The sequence below is a fragment of the Panthera tigris genome, chromosome D4 (assembly GCF_018350195.1).
Source record: "Panthera tigris isolate Pti1 chromosome D4, P.tigris_Pti1_mat1.1, whole genome shotgun sequence".
In the NCBI taxonomy this organism is placed as follows: domain Eukaryota; kingdom Metazoa; phylum Chordata; class Mammalia; order Carnivora; family Felidae; genus Panthera; species Panthera tigris.
Window position 1 is genome coordinate 71754599 of NC_056672.1, and position 18897 is coordinate 71773495.

An 18897-nucleotide genomic window follows, 5' to 3' on the forward strand; every position below is an offset into this window, starting at 1 on the left:
GCTCTCCTCAATCCCAGCTGTTCTCATGACTCCAACCCCATCCTTCCGCCATTCCGCTCATTTCTCAAAAAGGACAGTCTCACATACCACACGGCTGAGAAGGACAGGAATGCGAGAATAATCACAACAGCCACGGAGCCCAGCCCAACGCCCACCATCTGCTGCAGCATGAATGACGAATCTGCGGAACAAAACCACATGCTGAGCCCACAGCAGGAATCGTGGCCCTCCCAGGAGGCACAGGTGCACCTGTGCTCACTCCATTTTAACCCAGAGCGTGGCCCCATTTACTAAACCATCCCAAGAATGCTCAGAGTGCCTCTGTGTCCCCTGAGTTGGCCTGGAGGGTGTAGGGCCTAAGGAAAATACAGTTCCAAGGGATTTCTGAAGAGGAAATAGAAAACCAGGCCACATTCAAGTTACAAGGGATAAAAAAGCTCATCTTGTTGTGGATACAAATACAGCAGACCGTGTTGCTTGTATTGGTCCTCTCTCAACCAATTATGCCTGAAAGTTTTTATGGGCAGTTTTCATTTGCATTGAGGAAGAAGTCATTCTGACATCGTTTGGATTTTTGCTCCAAAAATGATAGGTAGGTCCAGTGGTCAAACACAGCAAACAAATCCTCCCTGCCAGATAGAGTCATCTGTCATTTTCCCTGCACACCTACAAGGACAGCACCTCCCTGCTCTGCTCAGCAGGTTGCCATGAGGATAAAGTAAGAAAATTGATGTAAAACCTCTTTGGAGGACATGTATATGTTCTCTTTGGGGGGTATCGTATGTCAACCCCAGGGAGATGCTTTGTTATAAACCAAAAGACACCCACATTTGAGTTGCACATTTGGGCCAAGTGACTGAATCAGAGCATCATGTTCTACACTAAAGGGCTCATTTTCATTTGCAAACAACTTATTTAGCATTTACTATACGCCAAACACTGTTCTAATTACTTCTCCTAACTACCCAGTGAGGACTATAATAATAGTGTATTGCAATAATAGTGCCCAGCGTAATAACAGTACATGGGACACTATTATTATTATTCCCGTTTTACAGATGAGGAATGGAGGCACGGAGTGGTTCAACAACTTGCCCAAGGTGACATAGCTAATAAACAACAGAGCCAGATCCAAACCCAAGCTGTCTGGTTCCAGCATCTTTGCTTTTAACCATAACACCATGCTTTCCCAGTGCAGATCTGAATCTACATGGTCTACAGCAGAGAAGGTCATGTTCCCCTCTCGTGTATGCCCTGTCCTTTCCTGCACAGGCTGAGGATGATGGGGTCTCAGACTGTAGCAGTGTAAAAGACCAACTGTGCAATGGTGCCACCAGACATCGAAAAGATCTTGGGGGATAACCCTGCATGCATAGAATTAGAAAGAAAAATACCGAGGCACCTGGGTAGCTCAGTCGGTTAAGCATCTGACTCTTGATTTCGGCTCAGGTCATGATCTCATGGTTTGTGGGACTGAGCCCCACATTGGGCTCTGCGCTGACAGCACAAAGCCTGCTTGGGATTCTCTCTCTCCTTCTCTCTCTGTCCCTCTCCCACTTGCACGCACTCTCTCTCTCTCAAAATAAATAAAATAAAACTTAAAAAAAGAAAAATAAAAATGCCATCAAGCCATAGAATAAATGTAAGGAAGCACAACTAAGTCCAAATTTTGCCAAATGATTTGCCGTGGTTTTTACTGCCGGAACATCCAAATATTTCATTTTTCTGTACCCTCCTGTTACCAATGCCCCAGGCACATGCTTAGTCTGCCCCTTGGGTCATCCAGCACTGCCTTGGAAGAGTTGAAAACAGCAAAAGCAAAGCTCTGTTAAGTAAGGAGGGGCTTGAGAGGAAAATTAGTAGCCCCTGGACTTGAGACCCTCAAACATAGATGACTCTCTTCCTTGGCAGTGAAAGAGGCACATCTGAGAAGAGTTCCTGCTACTTAACTTTTTCATTACTTAATTTGCGCTACAGTAGCCACTGGACACAATGTGGCTATTTAAATCTATACTAGTTTCCATTAAATTAAAAGTTCAGTTTCTCAGTCATACCATTTCAAGTGCTCAATTTCAAGTACACATTTCAAGTTCCCAGTAGCCACACGTGGCTAGTTGCTACCATATTGGACAGCACAGCTTCAAAATCTTCCCATTGTTGCAGAAAGCTATGTTGATTGGCACCTGCTCAGATCTCTCCAACCAGGCTGGGAGCAGTTGGGTTCTGTTCTCTAATAGGGTAGCTGGCACCAGCAAAAGCAGCCATGGACTACACTTCTTGCTAAAAAGCTCTGCAAAATCCATTACCTCAGAAAGTGTTTTCAGGAGACTTCCTGGAAAAAAAACATGGCTTATGCTGTTTGGCTACCTTTAATATTCAGGGGAAAGAAAAAAAAAATGTCTTGAGGCCTTACAAAAATGTAAGAGGCCATACTACAAAATGGAAGGATGTGGTTACACTAGAAATTAGTGGTGAAAAAAAAAAACAAAAAACTAGGAGAGAGTGACTCACATTATTAGTGATAAACAGTGCGGTATCAGCATAGGAATGAATATACTGGAACATAACAGCCTAGAAATAAACCCACGTATACCAAATAAATTTCAGAGCTTAAATACTGAGGTCGGGTTGTCCAAGTCTGTAACTGTGGACTCTGGACAAGTTGCTTAGCCATTCTGTGCCTCAGTTTCCCCACTGAGGGATGATCGAGTAACATGGGAATGATAATAACAGTGCCCACCTCAGAGGTAAGTCATGTTAGCACTGTGCCTGGCACGCAGTAAGCAACTGGCAAATGTTAGCTATTGTTAATTACTGTTTTGTTACTGTTTCAAATCATTAGGGGAAATGACACATCACTCGTAACTAGTGTTGAGAAAATTGGCTGGCCATTTAGAATAAAAGGATTTTGACCATTTGAGCTTATATTATATGTGCCAAAATAAAACCCGGACAGGTTAAAGGCTCAAATAGCAACCTAAAAAAATTAGAACAAAATGTAAGTGAATGCCTACCTAAAATATTTATCTAAAGCAGATGAGAATTTTCTAAGCATTATTTACTAATGCAGAAACCATAATGCTAACTGCTGGGAACTACTGTGGCTCTACCACAAAGCCATCTCTTAAAAGATTTTGCCTGGCCTTGACTTCAAGTTATCATCGACTACACTCTGCAAAGCCTATCTTCCTTCTACAAAGTTCCATGTTCTTTGCTCATCTCCAGCCTGCTTTCTCTTCACTATTTCTCAAAGACCACTTGCAGTGGTCCACTGGCTCATGTGAAAACTGTATGAACCTGCATTATAGAATGTGCTTCATCCAGGTCAGAAGACTTTATGTGAAGCAGTTAGCTCTTCTCTTGCTTTGAAATGTCCCCTCACAAACCAACAGGACAGAAGCAAAGTAGGAGTGTATGAACCTGACTTTCTCTTGACCATCCACCAGCAGGACATCATTTACCCTAAGCCACATGTCTGCCCAACTACTCCTTACCCTACACAAAAGTATTGGACAATCATCTTTTTTGTTCTGCATAACATGACTTGGGTTCTGGCTCCAGGCATGGTTCTTGCTGGTATGCATCTCTTGGTCTACTTTGTGCATGTAGTCTGTGAAAATCTGAGTCCATCCAATCCAAAGTGTTCACAGTGTAGCCACACAAGATTTCTTTAGGGACTTCCCGCCGTTAATTCCTCACTGAGAACATTTACAGCTGACCAATTTGTATTACATTTTTTAAAGTTCTGCCATCCTCTGGTTACCCTCCCTTTCACGGTTTCATGCTATAAAATCATGCTTATTTTTCTTCTGAATCACTTGTAGAATATTCTATCAGAAACTGAAGTGAGTGAGTCATGTGTTGTATCACAGATTTGCAGTGACTCAACCTTGACAGGGTAAATCCATTAGGCTAAACTCCACCATTCTCTTCAGCGTGGCTCCCTGAGGAGGTACAGTGTTCAGGAGGAATGACAGGCCTTCTCTGCGCTTATCTTCAACTCTTGCACTAATGCAAATATCACAGGTGCTGAGGAGCAAGTTAGAAAGACCCTGTGCCTACTCTCAGGCTCTGGGACAGCTTGAAAACTGCCTATGGATGTGGACATTTTTTTCATGAATTTACACAAGCAGGGCCATTTCCTGAAAGCAATAATTCTGTTCTCCAAAAGGTACAAATAATTAGCACCATGACTTCTGTTTGGCATGTGAAATTCCTGTCTGCTATTCTAGGGTCGCCTCACTTGAATTCCCTGCAGAGGAGGAGACGGCGAAGGAGATCAAAGTAGAAGATTAATTTAGAGATAAGTAACACCTGATGAATCAGCAACTTTTTAAAAATTCATTTTCGGGAGCCTGGGTGGCTTGGTCGGTTAAGCATCCGACTTCGGCTCAGGTCATGATCTCACGATCCGTGAGTTCAAGCCCCGCATCGGGCTCTGTGTTGAACACTCAGAGCCTGGAGCCTGTTTCGGATTCTGCGTCTCCCTGTCTCTCTGCCCCTCCCCTGTTCATGCTCTGTCTCTCTCTGTCTCAAAAAATAAATAAACGTTAAAAAAAAATTTTTTTTTTAAATAAAAAAAAAATTCATTTTCTATTGCAGCTTCCAAATTACCATAAACTTAGCAGCTGGCCCCCATTCATTAGCTTGCACTTCTGTAGGCCAGAAGCTCAGGCACATTGTGACTGGGTCCTCTGCTCAGCGTCTTCCAAGGCTGAAATCAATGTGTCAGGTGGTCTGCCTTTCCCTCTGGAGCCTCTGGGGAAGAACCTGCTTCCAAATTCCTTGCAGCTGCAGGACTGAGGTCCCCATATTCTTACTGGCTATCAACCATTGGCGGCTCAGCTCCTATGGGCCACCCACATTCCTGCCATGTGGTTCCCTCCATCTTCAAAGACGGCAGGAGAAACCCTTATGTCAGATCCATCTCTCCCTTTGAATCTCCAATCTCCCGTTTCTGACCCCTAGATCCAGACTGAAAGGGCTCATGTGAAGGTCAGGTCCATCTGGATAATCTATTTGGGATCTTAATTACATCTTCAAATCCTTTCACGGCAACACTGAGAATAGCCTTTGAATGAGTAAATGAGAGAAGGTGGGTGTCCAGCAGTGGCCACATTATAATTCTGCCTACCACAATTATGCAGGTTTAAAATATGCATGCGTGTGTGTGTGTGTGTGTGTGTATACGTACATGTGTGTAGCGTATACAAACATAAACATACACACTAGGATTAGATCTTAAGGTAACTCTTCCCTGGCTTATTTAAGTATTGCACTTCCTATGCTTCATTTTTCATCAGACTATGCGGCTGGCTCACCAGTAATCATCCAACCCAATGGGTTCCAGGCACTGCTCCACTCTTCAAACGTGTTCCCGCAGGGTATGAAATCTAGTATGAAAGGACAAGTGCACCAGTTTCTCTAAAGTATGGCAGAATGGCTAAGGAGAGGGAGAGGAAGAGGGAAGGAGGAAGGGAGAGAGAGAGAGGGCGTTCCTGCCTGTTGAGTAAATTTTAAGAAGCTTCAGGGAGGAGACAGCATTTCATTTTTTTTTTTTTAACGTTTTTTTTTTTTTTTTTTTTTTTTTTTGAGACAGAGACAGAGCATGAACGGGGGAAGGGCAGAGAGAGAGGGAGACACAGAATCGGAAGCAGGCTCCAGGCTCCGAGCCATCAGCCCAGAGCCCGACGCGGGGCTCGAACTCATGGACCGCGAGATCGTGACCTGAGCTGAAGTCGGCCGCTCAACCGACTGAGCCACCCAGGCACCCCAACAACATTTGATTTTAATCTTGATGAATAGGTGGGATTGTAACAAACTCGTGAGCAGAGATTACAGGAAGGTTATAGGGCAATCCGGGTGGAAATAAGCAAGTAACCGTATGAGCAAAGACACGGAGGAAAATAAGCAAGGGCCGTAACCAGAGAAGAGCTAGCACATCATTTTGAATGGAGAAGGAGAGATGCAACTGGAAGGGCATGCTGGTGTCCAAGTGAGGCCTTAGAAACCAGTCTAAAATGTAACGGAGAACCATGGAAGAACCATCAGGGGAAATAGGAAAATCAGAGCCACAGTTTGGACAGATGAGTCAGGCATGTAGGCTGGAGTGAAGAAGGAAACCCTGGGGTGCCTGGGTGTCTCAATCAGTTAAGTGTCCGACTTCGGCTCAGGTCATGATCTCATGGTCTGGAAGTTCAAGACCTGCTTCGGGCTCTGTGCTGACAGCTCAGAGCCTGGAGCCTGCTTCGGATTCTGTGTCTCCTTCTCTCTCTGCTCCTCCCCGACTCTCTCTCTCTCTCTCTCTCTCTCTTTCTCTCTCAAAAATAAACATTCAAAAAAAATTTTTTTTTAAAAAGGAAACTATGAACACCATGATGGAAGAGGAGAAAGGAGGCTTTGCCCACTCTCTGTGCTACAGATAATAAAGGCCTATGCACAAGGGGACGAATCCAGAAATGAGACCAGCACACCCTAGGCGTAAAATGTGGCTGAAAGGGAAAGGGTCACTAATGACTCAGGGGTTTCATGCCTATGACTGAAGAGTGTTCTGTGATTACAGTGTGTGATCATCTCCCATATATCAAATGACTTTGCTTTGTGACTCAGGAAATCACAGACTCAGTACTTTGTGGCTGGAAGGGATCAGAAAGATTGTGGTAAGAGGCAGCTGAGAACCTGCCAAGTTAAATATAATTGCAAAGGCCCTCAGCTGATTAGTAGCAAGGCTCAAGCAAGGAAGCCCAGGCCTCCCCATTTCCCATCAAACCAACTGCTGGTTCCCTGGTAATCACAAAGCCCTTTTAGGAGCAATCTGCGTCAGGTAAGTAGCATAATTTGTCACTGGGCAAAGGCAAGAACGGGGCCGTTGCTCGGCAAATGAACTGGAACAAGTTCAGGACTAATCTGGATCCTGCAAATTATTTTGTGAGATGGCAGTCTCCAACATTTTTGCAAAAGGGGACTGCCAAAGGTGTGTGCACAGTACAGGTAACGTTTGTACATAGATATACAGAGTAGAATTGCCTTCAGAATTTCAACATTACACTGGGTTTTCTATTATCTCCAGAGCCTCCCAGTAGTTTGATTTCAAAGGTTTGAACCCTCTTTCAACACTGGTTTTTAAGTTGAGAGGGGGTAAAAAGGTACCACCAAAAGTCACGTAGACATTTCCAAAGCAAAATCCTCCCTGTTAAGTTAATCACAGTAGAATGACTGTGGCCAGCTCTTTGGCCATTTCTTCCACCCAGTTTGAGTTTGCTAATCATATCAAACAGCTGCTGAAAGCCGTGGATTCTGGAAGCTATTTCTATGTCCAGGAGGCCTGCACATCTCCATTCTTCTGATAAAAGCACCTTTTTTCTTTGTGGGAACTCTATTCCCACCCTTATAGCCTTAGGGAATGGATTGGCTGCAAAATGTCCAAATGTTGAAATACATGGCTATTTCTTGTGGCCTTCATTTAAATTCCATGACAGGGGTGGGAATGCAAGCTGGTGCAGCCACTCTGGAAAACACTATGGAGGTTCCTCAAAAAACTAAAAACAGAACTACCCTACGACCCAGCAATTGCACTACTAGGTATTTATCCAAGGGATACAGGTATGCTGTTTCGAAGGGACACATGCACCCCAATGTTTATAGCAGCGCTATCAACAATAGCCGAAGTATGGAAAGAGCCCAAATGTCCATCGATGGATGAATGGATAAAGAAGATGTGGTATATATATATATACAGTGGAGTATTACTTGGCAATCAAAAAGAATGAAATCTTGCCATTTGCAACTACGTGGATGGAACTGGAGGGTATTATGCAAAGTGAAATTAGTCAGTCAGAGAAAGACAAAAATCATATGACTTCACTCATATGAGGACTTTAAGAGACAAAACAGATGAACATAAGGGAAGGGAAACAAAAATAACAAAAATAACAAAAACAGGGAGGGGGACAAAGCATAAGAGACTCATAAATATGGGGAACAAACTGAGGGTTGCTGGAGGGGTTGTGGGAGGGGGCATGGGCTAAATGGGTAAGGGGCATTAAGGAATCTACTCTTGAAATCATTGTTGCACTATACGCTAATTTGGATGTAAATTTAAAAAATAAAATAAAAAAATAATTAATTCCAAGACAGGGAGCTTAGCCCATCTACACACAGAAGTGTAACAACACACATCTTTGTTAAGAAAGACCCTCACTAATTATGCTAAGTGAGATAAGTCAGACATAGAAAGACAAATATTATACGATCATATTTATATGTGAAATCTAAAAAGGGAGAACTCATAGAAATAGAGAGTAGAATGGTAGTTGCCAGGGTCAGGGGGGTGGGGAGAAATGGGGTGATGTTGGCCAGAGTACAAACTTCCAGTTATAAAATGAATAAGTACTAGGGATCTAATGTACAACATGGCAACTATAATTAACAATACTGTATTAAATACTTGAAAGCTGCCGAGAGAGTAGATCTTAAATGTTCACACATAACACAAATATTCATGGTAATCATGTGAGCTGATGGAGGTGTTAACTAACCTCATTGTGGTAATCATTTTGCAATATAGATCAAGTCACCACCTCAAATTCAATGTTATATGTAAATTATATCTCAAGAGAGTAGGGGGGGGTGGGGCACAAAGACCCTCGCTGCCTGGCAACCACAATCCAATGCTCTGGTAATGCGCCTTGCCCAGTAGAAAAGCCATGTCCTCTGCTCTTTTTGAAGTTGGTGTCAGTAGAGATTAAAAAGATGGGAAATAAGATGAGAAGACAAGCAGACAAATGAAGGAAGTCTAATTCTCCAGGTCCCTTCCCATCATTTCCTGCTAAGCACCCTCTACTGACAAGGTAACAAATCCCCCATTGTGAAGTGCCCCGAGCTGGAGTCCTCCTGGAAGCAGAGTTCTGCAGGCACTTCCTTACCACCCCAGCCTATTGTTTTATGCTGCTCTGAGGTAACAGACAGGATGCAAGGGGTTAAACTGATACTCCAAGCTAAGAGCAAAATTCCTCAGGGTGTTGCTAGGACTCATAAACCGCAAAGAAAAAAGGTCCAGATACAAAGGTCATAAACTTGACAGGATTTCTGGTATTAAGCAACAAACTAATGGAATTCCTAGGAATCAAATCCACTGGCTGGCTGCCTGTTGGTTTAAAGAAATGTACTGCCAGGGAAATCCCAAGTCTGGCAACCAAGGAGCTGTGATTGCTCAAGCCCTGAGGCAGTTCTCCCACCTGGACAACTGCCCGTGGGAGGAAGAAGGTTTAAGCTACACAGCACCCAGCTGCTACATCTCTTGTGTCTGTACAGCTCTGGAGGAAAGGGACAAGGGTACTCACTCTCCCATCGGGCAGACCCAGGAAAAGACTGAGGCAGCCCATCTAACCGACCAGGCGGCTCACTCTGCTGCCAGGGCAGGGGATGCCAGTTTTTCCCATCCAGCAGGATGTGGTCGCTGTTATGGGCGCCCTGACCACTGCACAGCCTTTTATCTTTTCCTCCTTTCTAAATGAAAGTGCTTATTGCGCTTATTCAGTTTCCCCTTTCACATTATAAACTGCGGTTTGAGGATGCTTACATTGGGCATTTAGTCATAGATTGCTAACAGATCGTGAGAGGTCCCCCTGGATTTGATCAAGAGGGATGGACCATCCCCAGGAATCCTGGTCTTGGAACTGGATGCAGTAACAGAGCCACACACAGTTGTCATCCAATAGAGTTCTACTTGTGGTTGTATACAGGATAATTCTTCCATCGTGGAGGGGGTTTTTCTTAAAAGTATACATATAAGTGTGTGCGCATGCGAAGCAGCTAAATGGCTCAAAGCAGTGGACTGTTTTGCTCTTTGTATTGGTCTGTCAACATGTTTCCGCGTGCCTCTTTTCCTGATGGGGATCGCGTCCACCTCTCAGTGCAATCCGAGTGTCACTGTCCATGTCAATCACACTGATCTGCCCCCAACCAGCCACATGAATAAGCCCAAAATCCAAGGTAGGCTGTTCATAGTACATAGTACTCTAGGAGGTGGTACCAGTCATCCCACGGACAGGGACCTAATCTAGGAGAAAGGGTTCTTCCCCTGAATTGAAAAACTTTCTGTTCCCACTGGAGTTGCTAAACTGGGCAGCTGGTGCCCATCCCTCTCCATCGCATGGCTTATTGTAGAAGAAAATGAAGCCAACCCATCCTTAGAAACAGAAAGCAGAGGGGTGCCTGGGTGGCTCAGTCAGTTAAGCGTCCAACTTTGGCTCAGGTCATGATCTCACAGTTCATGAGTTTGAGCCCCGCGTGGAACTCTGTGCTGACAGCTCAGAGCCTGAAGCCTACTTTAGATTCTATGTCTCCTTCTCTCTCTGCCCCTCCCTTGCTTGTGCTCTGTCTCTCAAAAATGAATAAATGTTAAAAAAAAAAAAAAAAAAAAGAAGAAGAAGAAGAAAGAAAGAAAAGAAACAGCAGAGACAGAGGCAGAGTGTGCCACTCCTGGTTTCAAGTCCCAAGTGTCAGTTTCTGGAGTCCTGGTGCCCCTGTGGGTTTAGGTCCATAAGCTCCCCACCCCCATCCTTTTCAGCTATGGCTTTTTGCTTAACTAGTATGAGATGGGTTTCTGTCACCTTTAACAATTTAAAAAGAAATCTCATTAACATAACTCGATGCTGCAGGCTGGAGGGGAGAAATAAGGACAGGATGCTTAAGCAGAAAATGGTTTTACCTTTCACGTGAGCCCAAACTGCACAGGAGCATCTTCTCACCTATAAAGGAAAACACAGCAACACGTTTAACTAGGCAGCACATGACATCAGTTTAAATAACACATTTTAGCCCAGAAAATTTAATGTTCTATTTCTCTTAATTTGGATGAAAATATCTTTAAGGCCTCTTCTAGCTCTAACATAGTATACTTTAGCCATGTGACTACTAAGTATTCGAGGGACTGGCATAGGTAGCAGGGACAGAAGTGACCCTGGGGATCAATTCTATAGCTTCTCAAAAGATCTCACAAAGCACACACTATGGGTAAAGGACAGAAATGGCAATGAGTTTCATTCCCCTGGCCAGCTCTCAGCAACTGGCATTGACTGCCTGTGAACTCTGTTGAGAAAGATTCCAAGGTCACATCCAGTTCAGCAAGATAGTGATGCATGTGATAGGCTAGGCTATGAGAAGCCTTGGCATATAATAATACTTCACCTCTCTAGAGAATACTTACCCGGCTGCCTCAGTTACCCAAACAGTAGCCAAGGGCCAGAAAGAGAACAAAATAACAACAACAACAATAGTAATAACATATGAAAGCTCATCCATGGTAGAGGAGACCCACAAACTCATTGGAATGAAATACCTTCTCTTCTCCCCCAGTTATTATGTGCATATTTGTCTGTTAGGAATGGCTGGGATTAGTCTGCAAAACATTCCCCAGAGGAAACTAAATAGCAGGGGTTAGAGAAGGATCCCTCTAAGTTCAAAAGGAAATTCTCTTTCAAGTGACAACCTTGGGCAATCTGGTTTTCTTAAAAATTGAAAAAATATATTTACACTGACAAATTCTGGGGAAAGCTCAAAATGGCCATAAGCTTTTGAATGTGACTAATTTTGCCTTGATGCTAAGTGCAACTAGTGGAAAATAATATCCAATAATAACCAGTGAAAGGGATCTAACCTTAATAACCAGTAAGGCACGTACTTGGGAATGGAGTATATTAAAGGAGAGAAATTGGTGGGGCCAGGTGAAGAAGGGAGCTCATTAAAACAGAGTGTCATGACCAGATTTACACTTTACAAAACTCATTCTGGCAGTTACATGGATCAAGGAGACAGAATAAGAGACAGGAAGATGAGTTAGAAAATTTGATGTTCAGGCAAGAGATGTCAAAGGCTAAACAGTGTTAATGAGGAAGGAGAGAAAAGGATGATTTTACACAGCATTACGGTGATAGAATAGACAGGATTTGATGATGTACTAGACAAGAAGATAAGGAGGCAGGAGGCAAGAATTATTCGTGCATTTCTATCTTAGCAACTGGGTGCATGGTGGTGCTAGTTACTGGGACAGATACACAGAGAACTGGGAGAATACAGAATAGAGAGCCCAAAAAGAAGCTCTTGCATACATATCAAATAATTTTCAACAAGGGTGGCCAAGAACATTCAATGGGTAAAGGAAATCTTTTTGACGAATGGTGCCAAAGAAGATATACAGATCTTTTTAACAATTGGATTTAGCAATGATTTCTTGGATGTAACACCAAAGGCATGGGCAACAAAAGAAAAAATAGACAAACTTGACTTCATCAAAATTAAGATCTTTTGAGGATGTGGAGAAAAAAGCACACTCATGCACTGTTAGCAGGATGCAAACTGGCGTGGCCACTGTGGAAAACTGTACGGAGGGCCCTCAAAAAATTAAAAATAGAACTACCGTATGATCCAGTAATGCCACTATTGGGTATTTACCCAAAGCATATGAAAACTGAATTGAAAAAAATACATGCACCCCTATGTTTATTGCAGCACTATATACAATAAGCAAGATATGGAAGCAATTCAAGTGTCCATCAAAAGATGAATGGATAAAGATGTGTGGGTGTGGGTGTGTGTGTGTGTGTGGTGCTCAGCCATAAAAAAGAATGACAACTTGCCATGTGCAACAATATAGAGGGATCTAGAGAGTATAATGCTAAGTGAAATGAGGCAGAGAAGAGACAAAGAGGAAAAAAAACTTCTAAATACAGAGAACAAACTGGTTGATGCCCAAGGGTTGGTGGGTGGGTGACATAAATGGGTGAATAAATGAAATACATAAATGAAATACTGAGTTCACTTATCATGATGAGCACTGAATAATGCACTGAATTGTTGAATCACTATATTGTACACTTGAAATGTAACACTGTATATTAATTATACTGGAATAAAAAAAAGAAGCTTGTAACATTAAGAACTTTTCTGCATCAAAGGGCACTTACGACAGAGTAAAAAGGCCATCAATGGAATGGTAGAAAATATTTGCACATTGCAAATCTCATAAAGGATTGATATCCAGAATATATAGAGAACTCCTAAAACCCAACAACAAAGAAATAAATAACCTTTTTCAAAAATGGGTACAGGGAGGCATATGGGTGACGCAGTTGGTTGAGCATCCAAGTTTGGCTCAGGTCATGATCTCATGGTTCAGTTTGTGGGTTCGAACCCTGAGTTGGGCTCTCTGCTGTCAGCACAGAGCCCACTTTTGATCCTCTGTCCCCCTCTCTCTCTGCCCCTCTCCTGCTCATACACGTGTGTGCATGTGTGCCCTCTCAAAAAGTAAACATTAAAAAAAATGGGCAAATGACTTGAATAACCATTTCCCCAAAGAAGATATAAAAGTTGTCAAAAGCATTTTGAAAAGACGCTCAACATCGCTAATCATTAGAAAAACAGAAGCCCAAACTACAATGAGACACCACCCCACATCCATTAGGAGGGCCATTATCAAAACAGAAAACAGCAGTTCTTGGGGAGGATGTAGAGAAAATGGAATAATTGTGTACTGTCGGTGAGAATGTAATATGGTGCCATTGCTGTGTGGCAGTTCTTCAAAAAAATACAAAGATAATTACCATATGACCCAACGATTCCAACTCTGGGTCAATGCCGAAAAAATGGAGAGCAAGGACTCAAAGGAGATATTTGTACAGCATGTTCATAGCAGCCTTATTCAAAATAGCTCAAAGATGGAAGCAACCCAAGCATCTATCCACAGATGAATGGCTAAAATGTGGTGCATACATACAGTAGAATGTTAAAAAGGGAGGATGGGGTGCCTGGGTGGTTCAGTCGGTTGAGAGTCCGACTTCAGCTCAGGTCATGATCCCACGGTGGTGAGATCTGGTTCCCACTGGGCATGGAGCCTGCTTGAGATTCTCTCTCCCTCTGCCCTCTTCCCCACTCATGCTCATGCACGTGCACTCTCTCAAATTAAAAAAAAAAAATTGGGGCGCAGTCAGTTAAGCATCCGACTTCAGCTCAGGTCATGATCTCACAGTTTGTGAGTTCGAGCCCCACATCAGACTCTGTGTTGACAGCTCACAGCCTGGAGCCTTCTTCAGATTCTGTGTCTCCCTCTCTCTCTGCCCCTCCCCTGCTCACACTTTGTCTCTCTCTCTCAAAACTAAACCTTAAAATATTTTTTTCTAATTAAAAAAAATAGAGTGTGTCTTGGTCGTAAGTATGTGATGAACCTTATAGTCCAGGTGGCTCAGATTCATTAGTCAAGAGATGTTTCTATTGAGGTGCCTGGGTAGCTCAGTTGGTTGAACAGACAGCTTCAGCTCAGGGCATAATCTCACTGTTAGTGGGTTTGAGCCCCACATTGGGCTTTGCACTGACAGCAAGGAGCCTGCTATGGATTCTCTCTCTCTTTCTCTCTCTCTCTCTGCACCCTTCCTCCACTCACACTTTCTCTCTCAAAATTAAACATTAAAAACCTTTTTAAAAAGGAGATGTTTCTAATAATATTAATACAATGTTTTTCTAATTTCCATCACCAATCTATGTGAATTTATCCCACTCTTCGAGTTCTCCTGGGACAACCCATCACAATGGCTCTTCCAGGAGAACTTCTACCCCCGCCCACTGATCCAGCGCCTGCTTTCTGCCTATCCAACTCACTAGATTTATTCATTATACAATGACTACATAGTTCTAGGTCTCATGAAAGAACCACCACTGGAATAACATAGTCTTTCTAAGGATGAGGAGAGGTGGGTATGGCCGAGGAAGCAATGGAAGGAGAAAATAGGGCAGTGCTGACGTTAATCTGCCTCTCCTTCCTGCTTCCAAGACAGAGTGAGGGGAGGCGGCAGCTTGGCAGGAGTACAAGGAAGTGACAGGGAAATCTAGATGTTCCTTTCTAACTAAGGCTTCAGCAGTGCAGTAGGATGAGGGCATTCCTGCAGCTTAAGAGGAAGAACCAAAACTAGGTCAGTCCAAGCATAAATCCAGCCAGGTCCTGCAGGAAGTTCAGAACATCAACCTCCTTAAAGGTTTCACCTGCCCGTCATTTATAAAGGCAAAGTAGTCAACACATTTTTATGGTTATTACATGCAGTGTCCATCTCAAATACCAGGAAAACAAATGTCCAAACATTTAACTTTCACATGAAAAAGAAAACAGAGAAGTCACAAGAGTTTTTAAAGAAGTATATACCTTATTCCATTCACTTGTGATTCGTAATATAATCCAGTAATCATTCCCTTTTCTCAAAGGTGCATTATAGTATTTCCCATAGTACAGCCTGTCCCCAATAGATATCTCCATGGCATCATCTGGAACATCTTCGGCCAGTAGTTCCGCAGCCACATATCCACTGGCATCAGAGGTGTTGCTAAAGAATGAGGTAGCCCCTTCAGAATCACAAAAAAAAGTGCTTTGGAGGGCCAGGGGAAGCACCAACACCTGGTAGGAACTGGAAATAAAAAGAAAATGTCTATCAGACCCTTGCTTCATTTATTTATTCATATTTATTGAGCACCTGCTATGAGAGAAACACTTCTCTAGGCACTAGAGGCACATACAAAACTGCACAAGAAAAAGTCCTTGCCCACAGCGGATCGACAGTCTGATGGCTCCAACAGGTAGGGCACTTGAGTTTGAACCTGTACTGCTAACGCCACATGACATGGGGTGAGGGATCTCAAGTTCTCGCTGAGGATGGACGCCAAGTACATCCTCTAGAGCTGGGAGAAGTTGTTACAAGTATGGCCGCCCTGAGCGTGCATGCCATAAAGCCGATCTAATCAATGCTCTCCACGTGGGCAAATAAAGCCCAGCTGGGCCAAGGGTTCAGCAGTCACATGGAGGCTGGCCGCCTACAAGAGTTAATGGGCTAAGTCTGCAAAACGGCTCTAATCACATGGCAGCCTAAAACGGAACTCATGTGATCTGCATTCCCTCCGGTTCACAGACTGATACCAAAGTTCATGTGAAATAAATGAGAAGGAAGGAGTGCAAAGTCACCATGAGTTAGTCTAGCCTGACAATATCCTGAAATAGCCTGAAAGGGACAATGTCATATGTGCATTATGGAACTGTTCCCTAGGTGTGGACAAAGAGGCACACCAGCAATCTACTCTCCTTTTGTGTGTGTTTATTGTGGTTTATCCCACCAAATTCAAAACCTGTCGGTGAAAGGAGGTGTCAGCATAAAAACGCACTGAGAATGAATCACGACTTCTTTTTTGTTCCCATCTCTTCAGTCCTTATCTCCTGCCTCTAGTATAGCACGTGTCTGAACACCTGCTTTCCCGGTCAGGCTTAAGAGCAGGGATTTAAATGATTGACACTTATATCCTTGCAAATCCTTACACAGTTCTTTGGCTGTGACTGACTCCCCGCTAACATTTCTTGAGTTGAAATTTCAGTAAAGAGGAAAAATATGCATCAGTACCAAATATGATTGGGGTCATTTCCAAACCATTAGGCCACATGATCTATTTTACCAATAAATATACACTACCTGCTCCACATTCCTAAATGCCCTACCTCTTCCTTCCTAAAAGTCCATGGGTCACTACGTTAAGAAAAGGGAGCCCCCCACCATAGTAGGTGTTGGACTTGGAAAATCTCCACCCAAAAACCCTAGGGGTCCCAGAGTCCTGATTTCCACAAAGTCTGGGCTCACTTTCCAGCAAAGGGCTTTCTCCAAAAGGTACAAAGTAAAGCCTGCAGGGCAGTGAGCTGTCATCACCACCACTGTAAACATTTACTAAGAATCCACTCCCTACAAGGGAACACTTGTAACAACACAGTTTCCTGGAGACCTGAAGACATTCCTACGAATTGTGGCTGCAGGTAAGAAAGTAAATAGTGCAGCAGCTCCATGCTGCCCACAAGCTCCTCTTCAAATCAACCATGTCTTTCCATGTAGATAGTGGTGTTCAAGTGCAAGTTCAAGGCATACCTTTGGTTCTGGACATTGCCCATTAGAGGCACCAGTCATAGGACATAAAGCAGTCTTCCCCAGTTAGCATGATCATAATCAGCTGAATTGCTTGATAATTATACAAATTTCCAGCCCCTGTCCCAGACCTACTGAATCGAAATCTCCAAGAGTCAAGTGCGAGAATTTGCACTGCTGATAAAGCACCCCTAGGTGATTTCTAGAAGTTGGCAAGTGTGGGAGGCACTAGCATTAAGAGAACCCGGGAACAGGCTGTATCATCTGTCCAAGATCACCAAGCTAAGGAGGCAGCCATGGTCCCAGAGCCCAGCTCCACCAAGTGCCCCAAGCCACTGCCCTACCCCCAATGATGCACAAAGCAGACTCAGGCCTGTCTCACACACTGGCAAAGCTGCTGCCCCAGCTCAAACCAGGTACTCAGGGAGAGGAAATCACCCCACTTGCCTTCTGGTAATTAACCCTGATGACGTTAGGGAAGCAGTTGTGGCTGTTTGGAACATGACTGTTCTGGAAAGACTTCTCCCCTCTTTCTCACCGCCACCCCCCCCCCCCCCTGAATGACTCACAGATCTCCACTTCCTGTTTTGGAGGCACTGGAGAGCACATTAGCCACAAAGATAGACTGTCATTTGGCTTTTCTTTTTGCCTTACGTAACTATTTGGCCTACATATCACATTTACTCTTGCAAGTTCTCTCAGACAGTGATATCATAACTTCTGTTCTCCTTATAGCAACAGAATTGCAGTGCCTTCCAGTAACTTGTCAGAAACAGAACAATGTGGGCAATAGCCATCCCAGGAAAGACCTTTAAGAATTTGCTGCACTTAAACTAATGGAAAGACAGGAAAAGCCTAAGTTTCATTATATATGGACACACAGATTGGGACACCTTGGTGGCTCAGTCAGTTAAGCAACCAACTCTTGATCTTGGTTCAGGTCATGATCTCACAGTTTGTGGGTTTGAGCCCTACATCAGGCTCTGCGCTGGCCGTGCAGAGCCTGCTTGGGATTCTCTGTCTCCCTCTCTCTCTGCCCCTCTCCCAGTCACGCTCACTCTCTCTCTCAAAATAAATTAATAAACATTTTTTAAAAATAAAGATAAATGGGGGCACCTGGGTGGCTCAGTCGGTTAAGCGTCCGACTTCGGCTCAGGTCATGATCTCACGATCCGTGAGTTCAAGCCCCGCATCAGGCTCTGTGCTGACCACTCAGAGCCTGGAGCCTGTTTTGGATTCTGTGTCTCCCTCTCTCTCTGCTCCTCCCCCACTCACGCTCTGTCTCTCTCTGTCTCAAAAATAAATAAACATTAAAAAAAATTTTTTAAATAAAAAAAATAAAGATAAATGGACACACAAATAATAGATCCAGACTTTCTTTTAACTTTATAATATCTCACATTTATTTTCACCTTGATTATACTGAAGGGTCATTAGACTAACAGGTCAAGACTGACATAAGACAATGAAGGTTAGGTCAAGGATGGCAAGGTTATTGCCATGTCCTTGCCTTATTCCCGTGAGAGAGTTGCTTATCTCTCCAGGGAAACCTCTATCTTCCTTTCTAAAAAAAAAAAGGGGGAATAATTCTACTTTCTTAATCCAACCATGACCCTCTAAATAAAATGCCTAATGGAAGACAATGTAGTTCTCCAACTGAGGTGGATTAATTCCATCCTAATAAAATCTGGAATCCCAGAAGCAGTCATTAACTACCCAGTGCCTTGCCCTTAACTCAATATGTGGTTGAATTAAGAGAGTTATCCAAAGGACCCTTTCAGAAGCCACTACCCATACCCAAAGATCATCCTTAAATAAAGAAAAACATACTCTGTCTTTGGTAAATGAAATGATGCTCTTGATCCATCATCACGAAGAGATGTATGTTAAGATATGAGTGCAAAGGATCACACCTGATACGTTACACTCAACCAATGCTTGTCCACTGACCAAAGGA

At 43.4% G+C, this 18897-nt stretch overlaps 1 protein-coding gene across 11 annotated transcripts in view; it reads right to left on the bottom strand.

The window, feature by feature from the left end:
* Window positions 1–18897, bottom strand: part of SUSD1 (sushi domain containing 1) — a 285236-nt gene that overhangs the window by 155101 nt on the left and 111238 nt on the right. For 8 of the 11 annotated variants that reach the window (XR_006210619.1, XR_006210620.1, XM_042964612.1 and 5 more), the window contains exons 14-15: window positions 15191–15449; window positions 10712–10751 (exon numbers count right to left, since the gene is read on the bottom strand). Coding sequence is in view for 8 of the 11 variants with exons in the window: in XM_042964612.1 (XP_042820546.1) it covers window positions 10712–10751; window positions 15191–15449 (299 nt within the window). In the remaining 3 variants the exon portion in view is untranslated. Of the gene's footprint in view, window positions 1–87; window positions 182–4615; window positions 5394–10711; window positions 10752–15190; window positions 15450–18897 lie in introns of those variants that run through there. The other 3 variants (XR_006210618.1, XM_042964608.1, XM_042964610.1) reach the window with 2 other exon arrangements.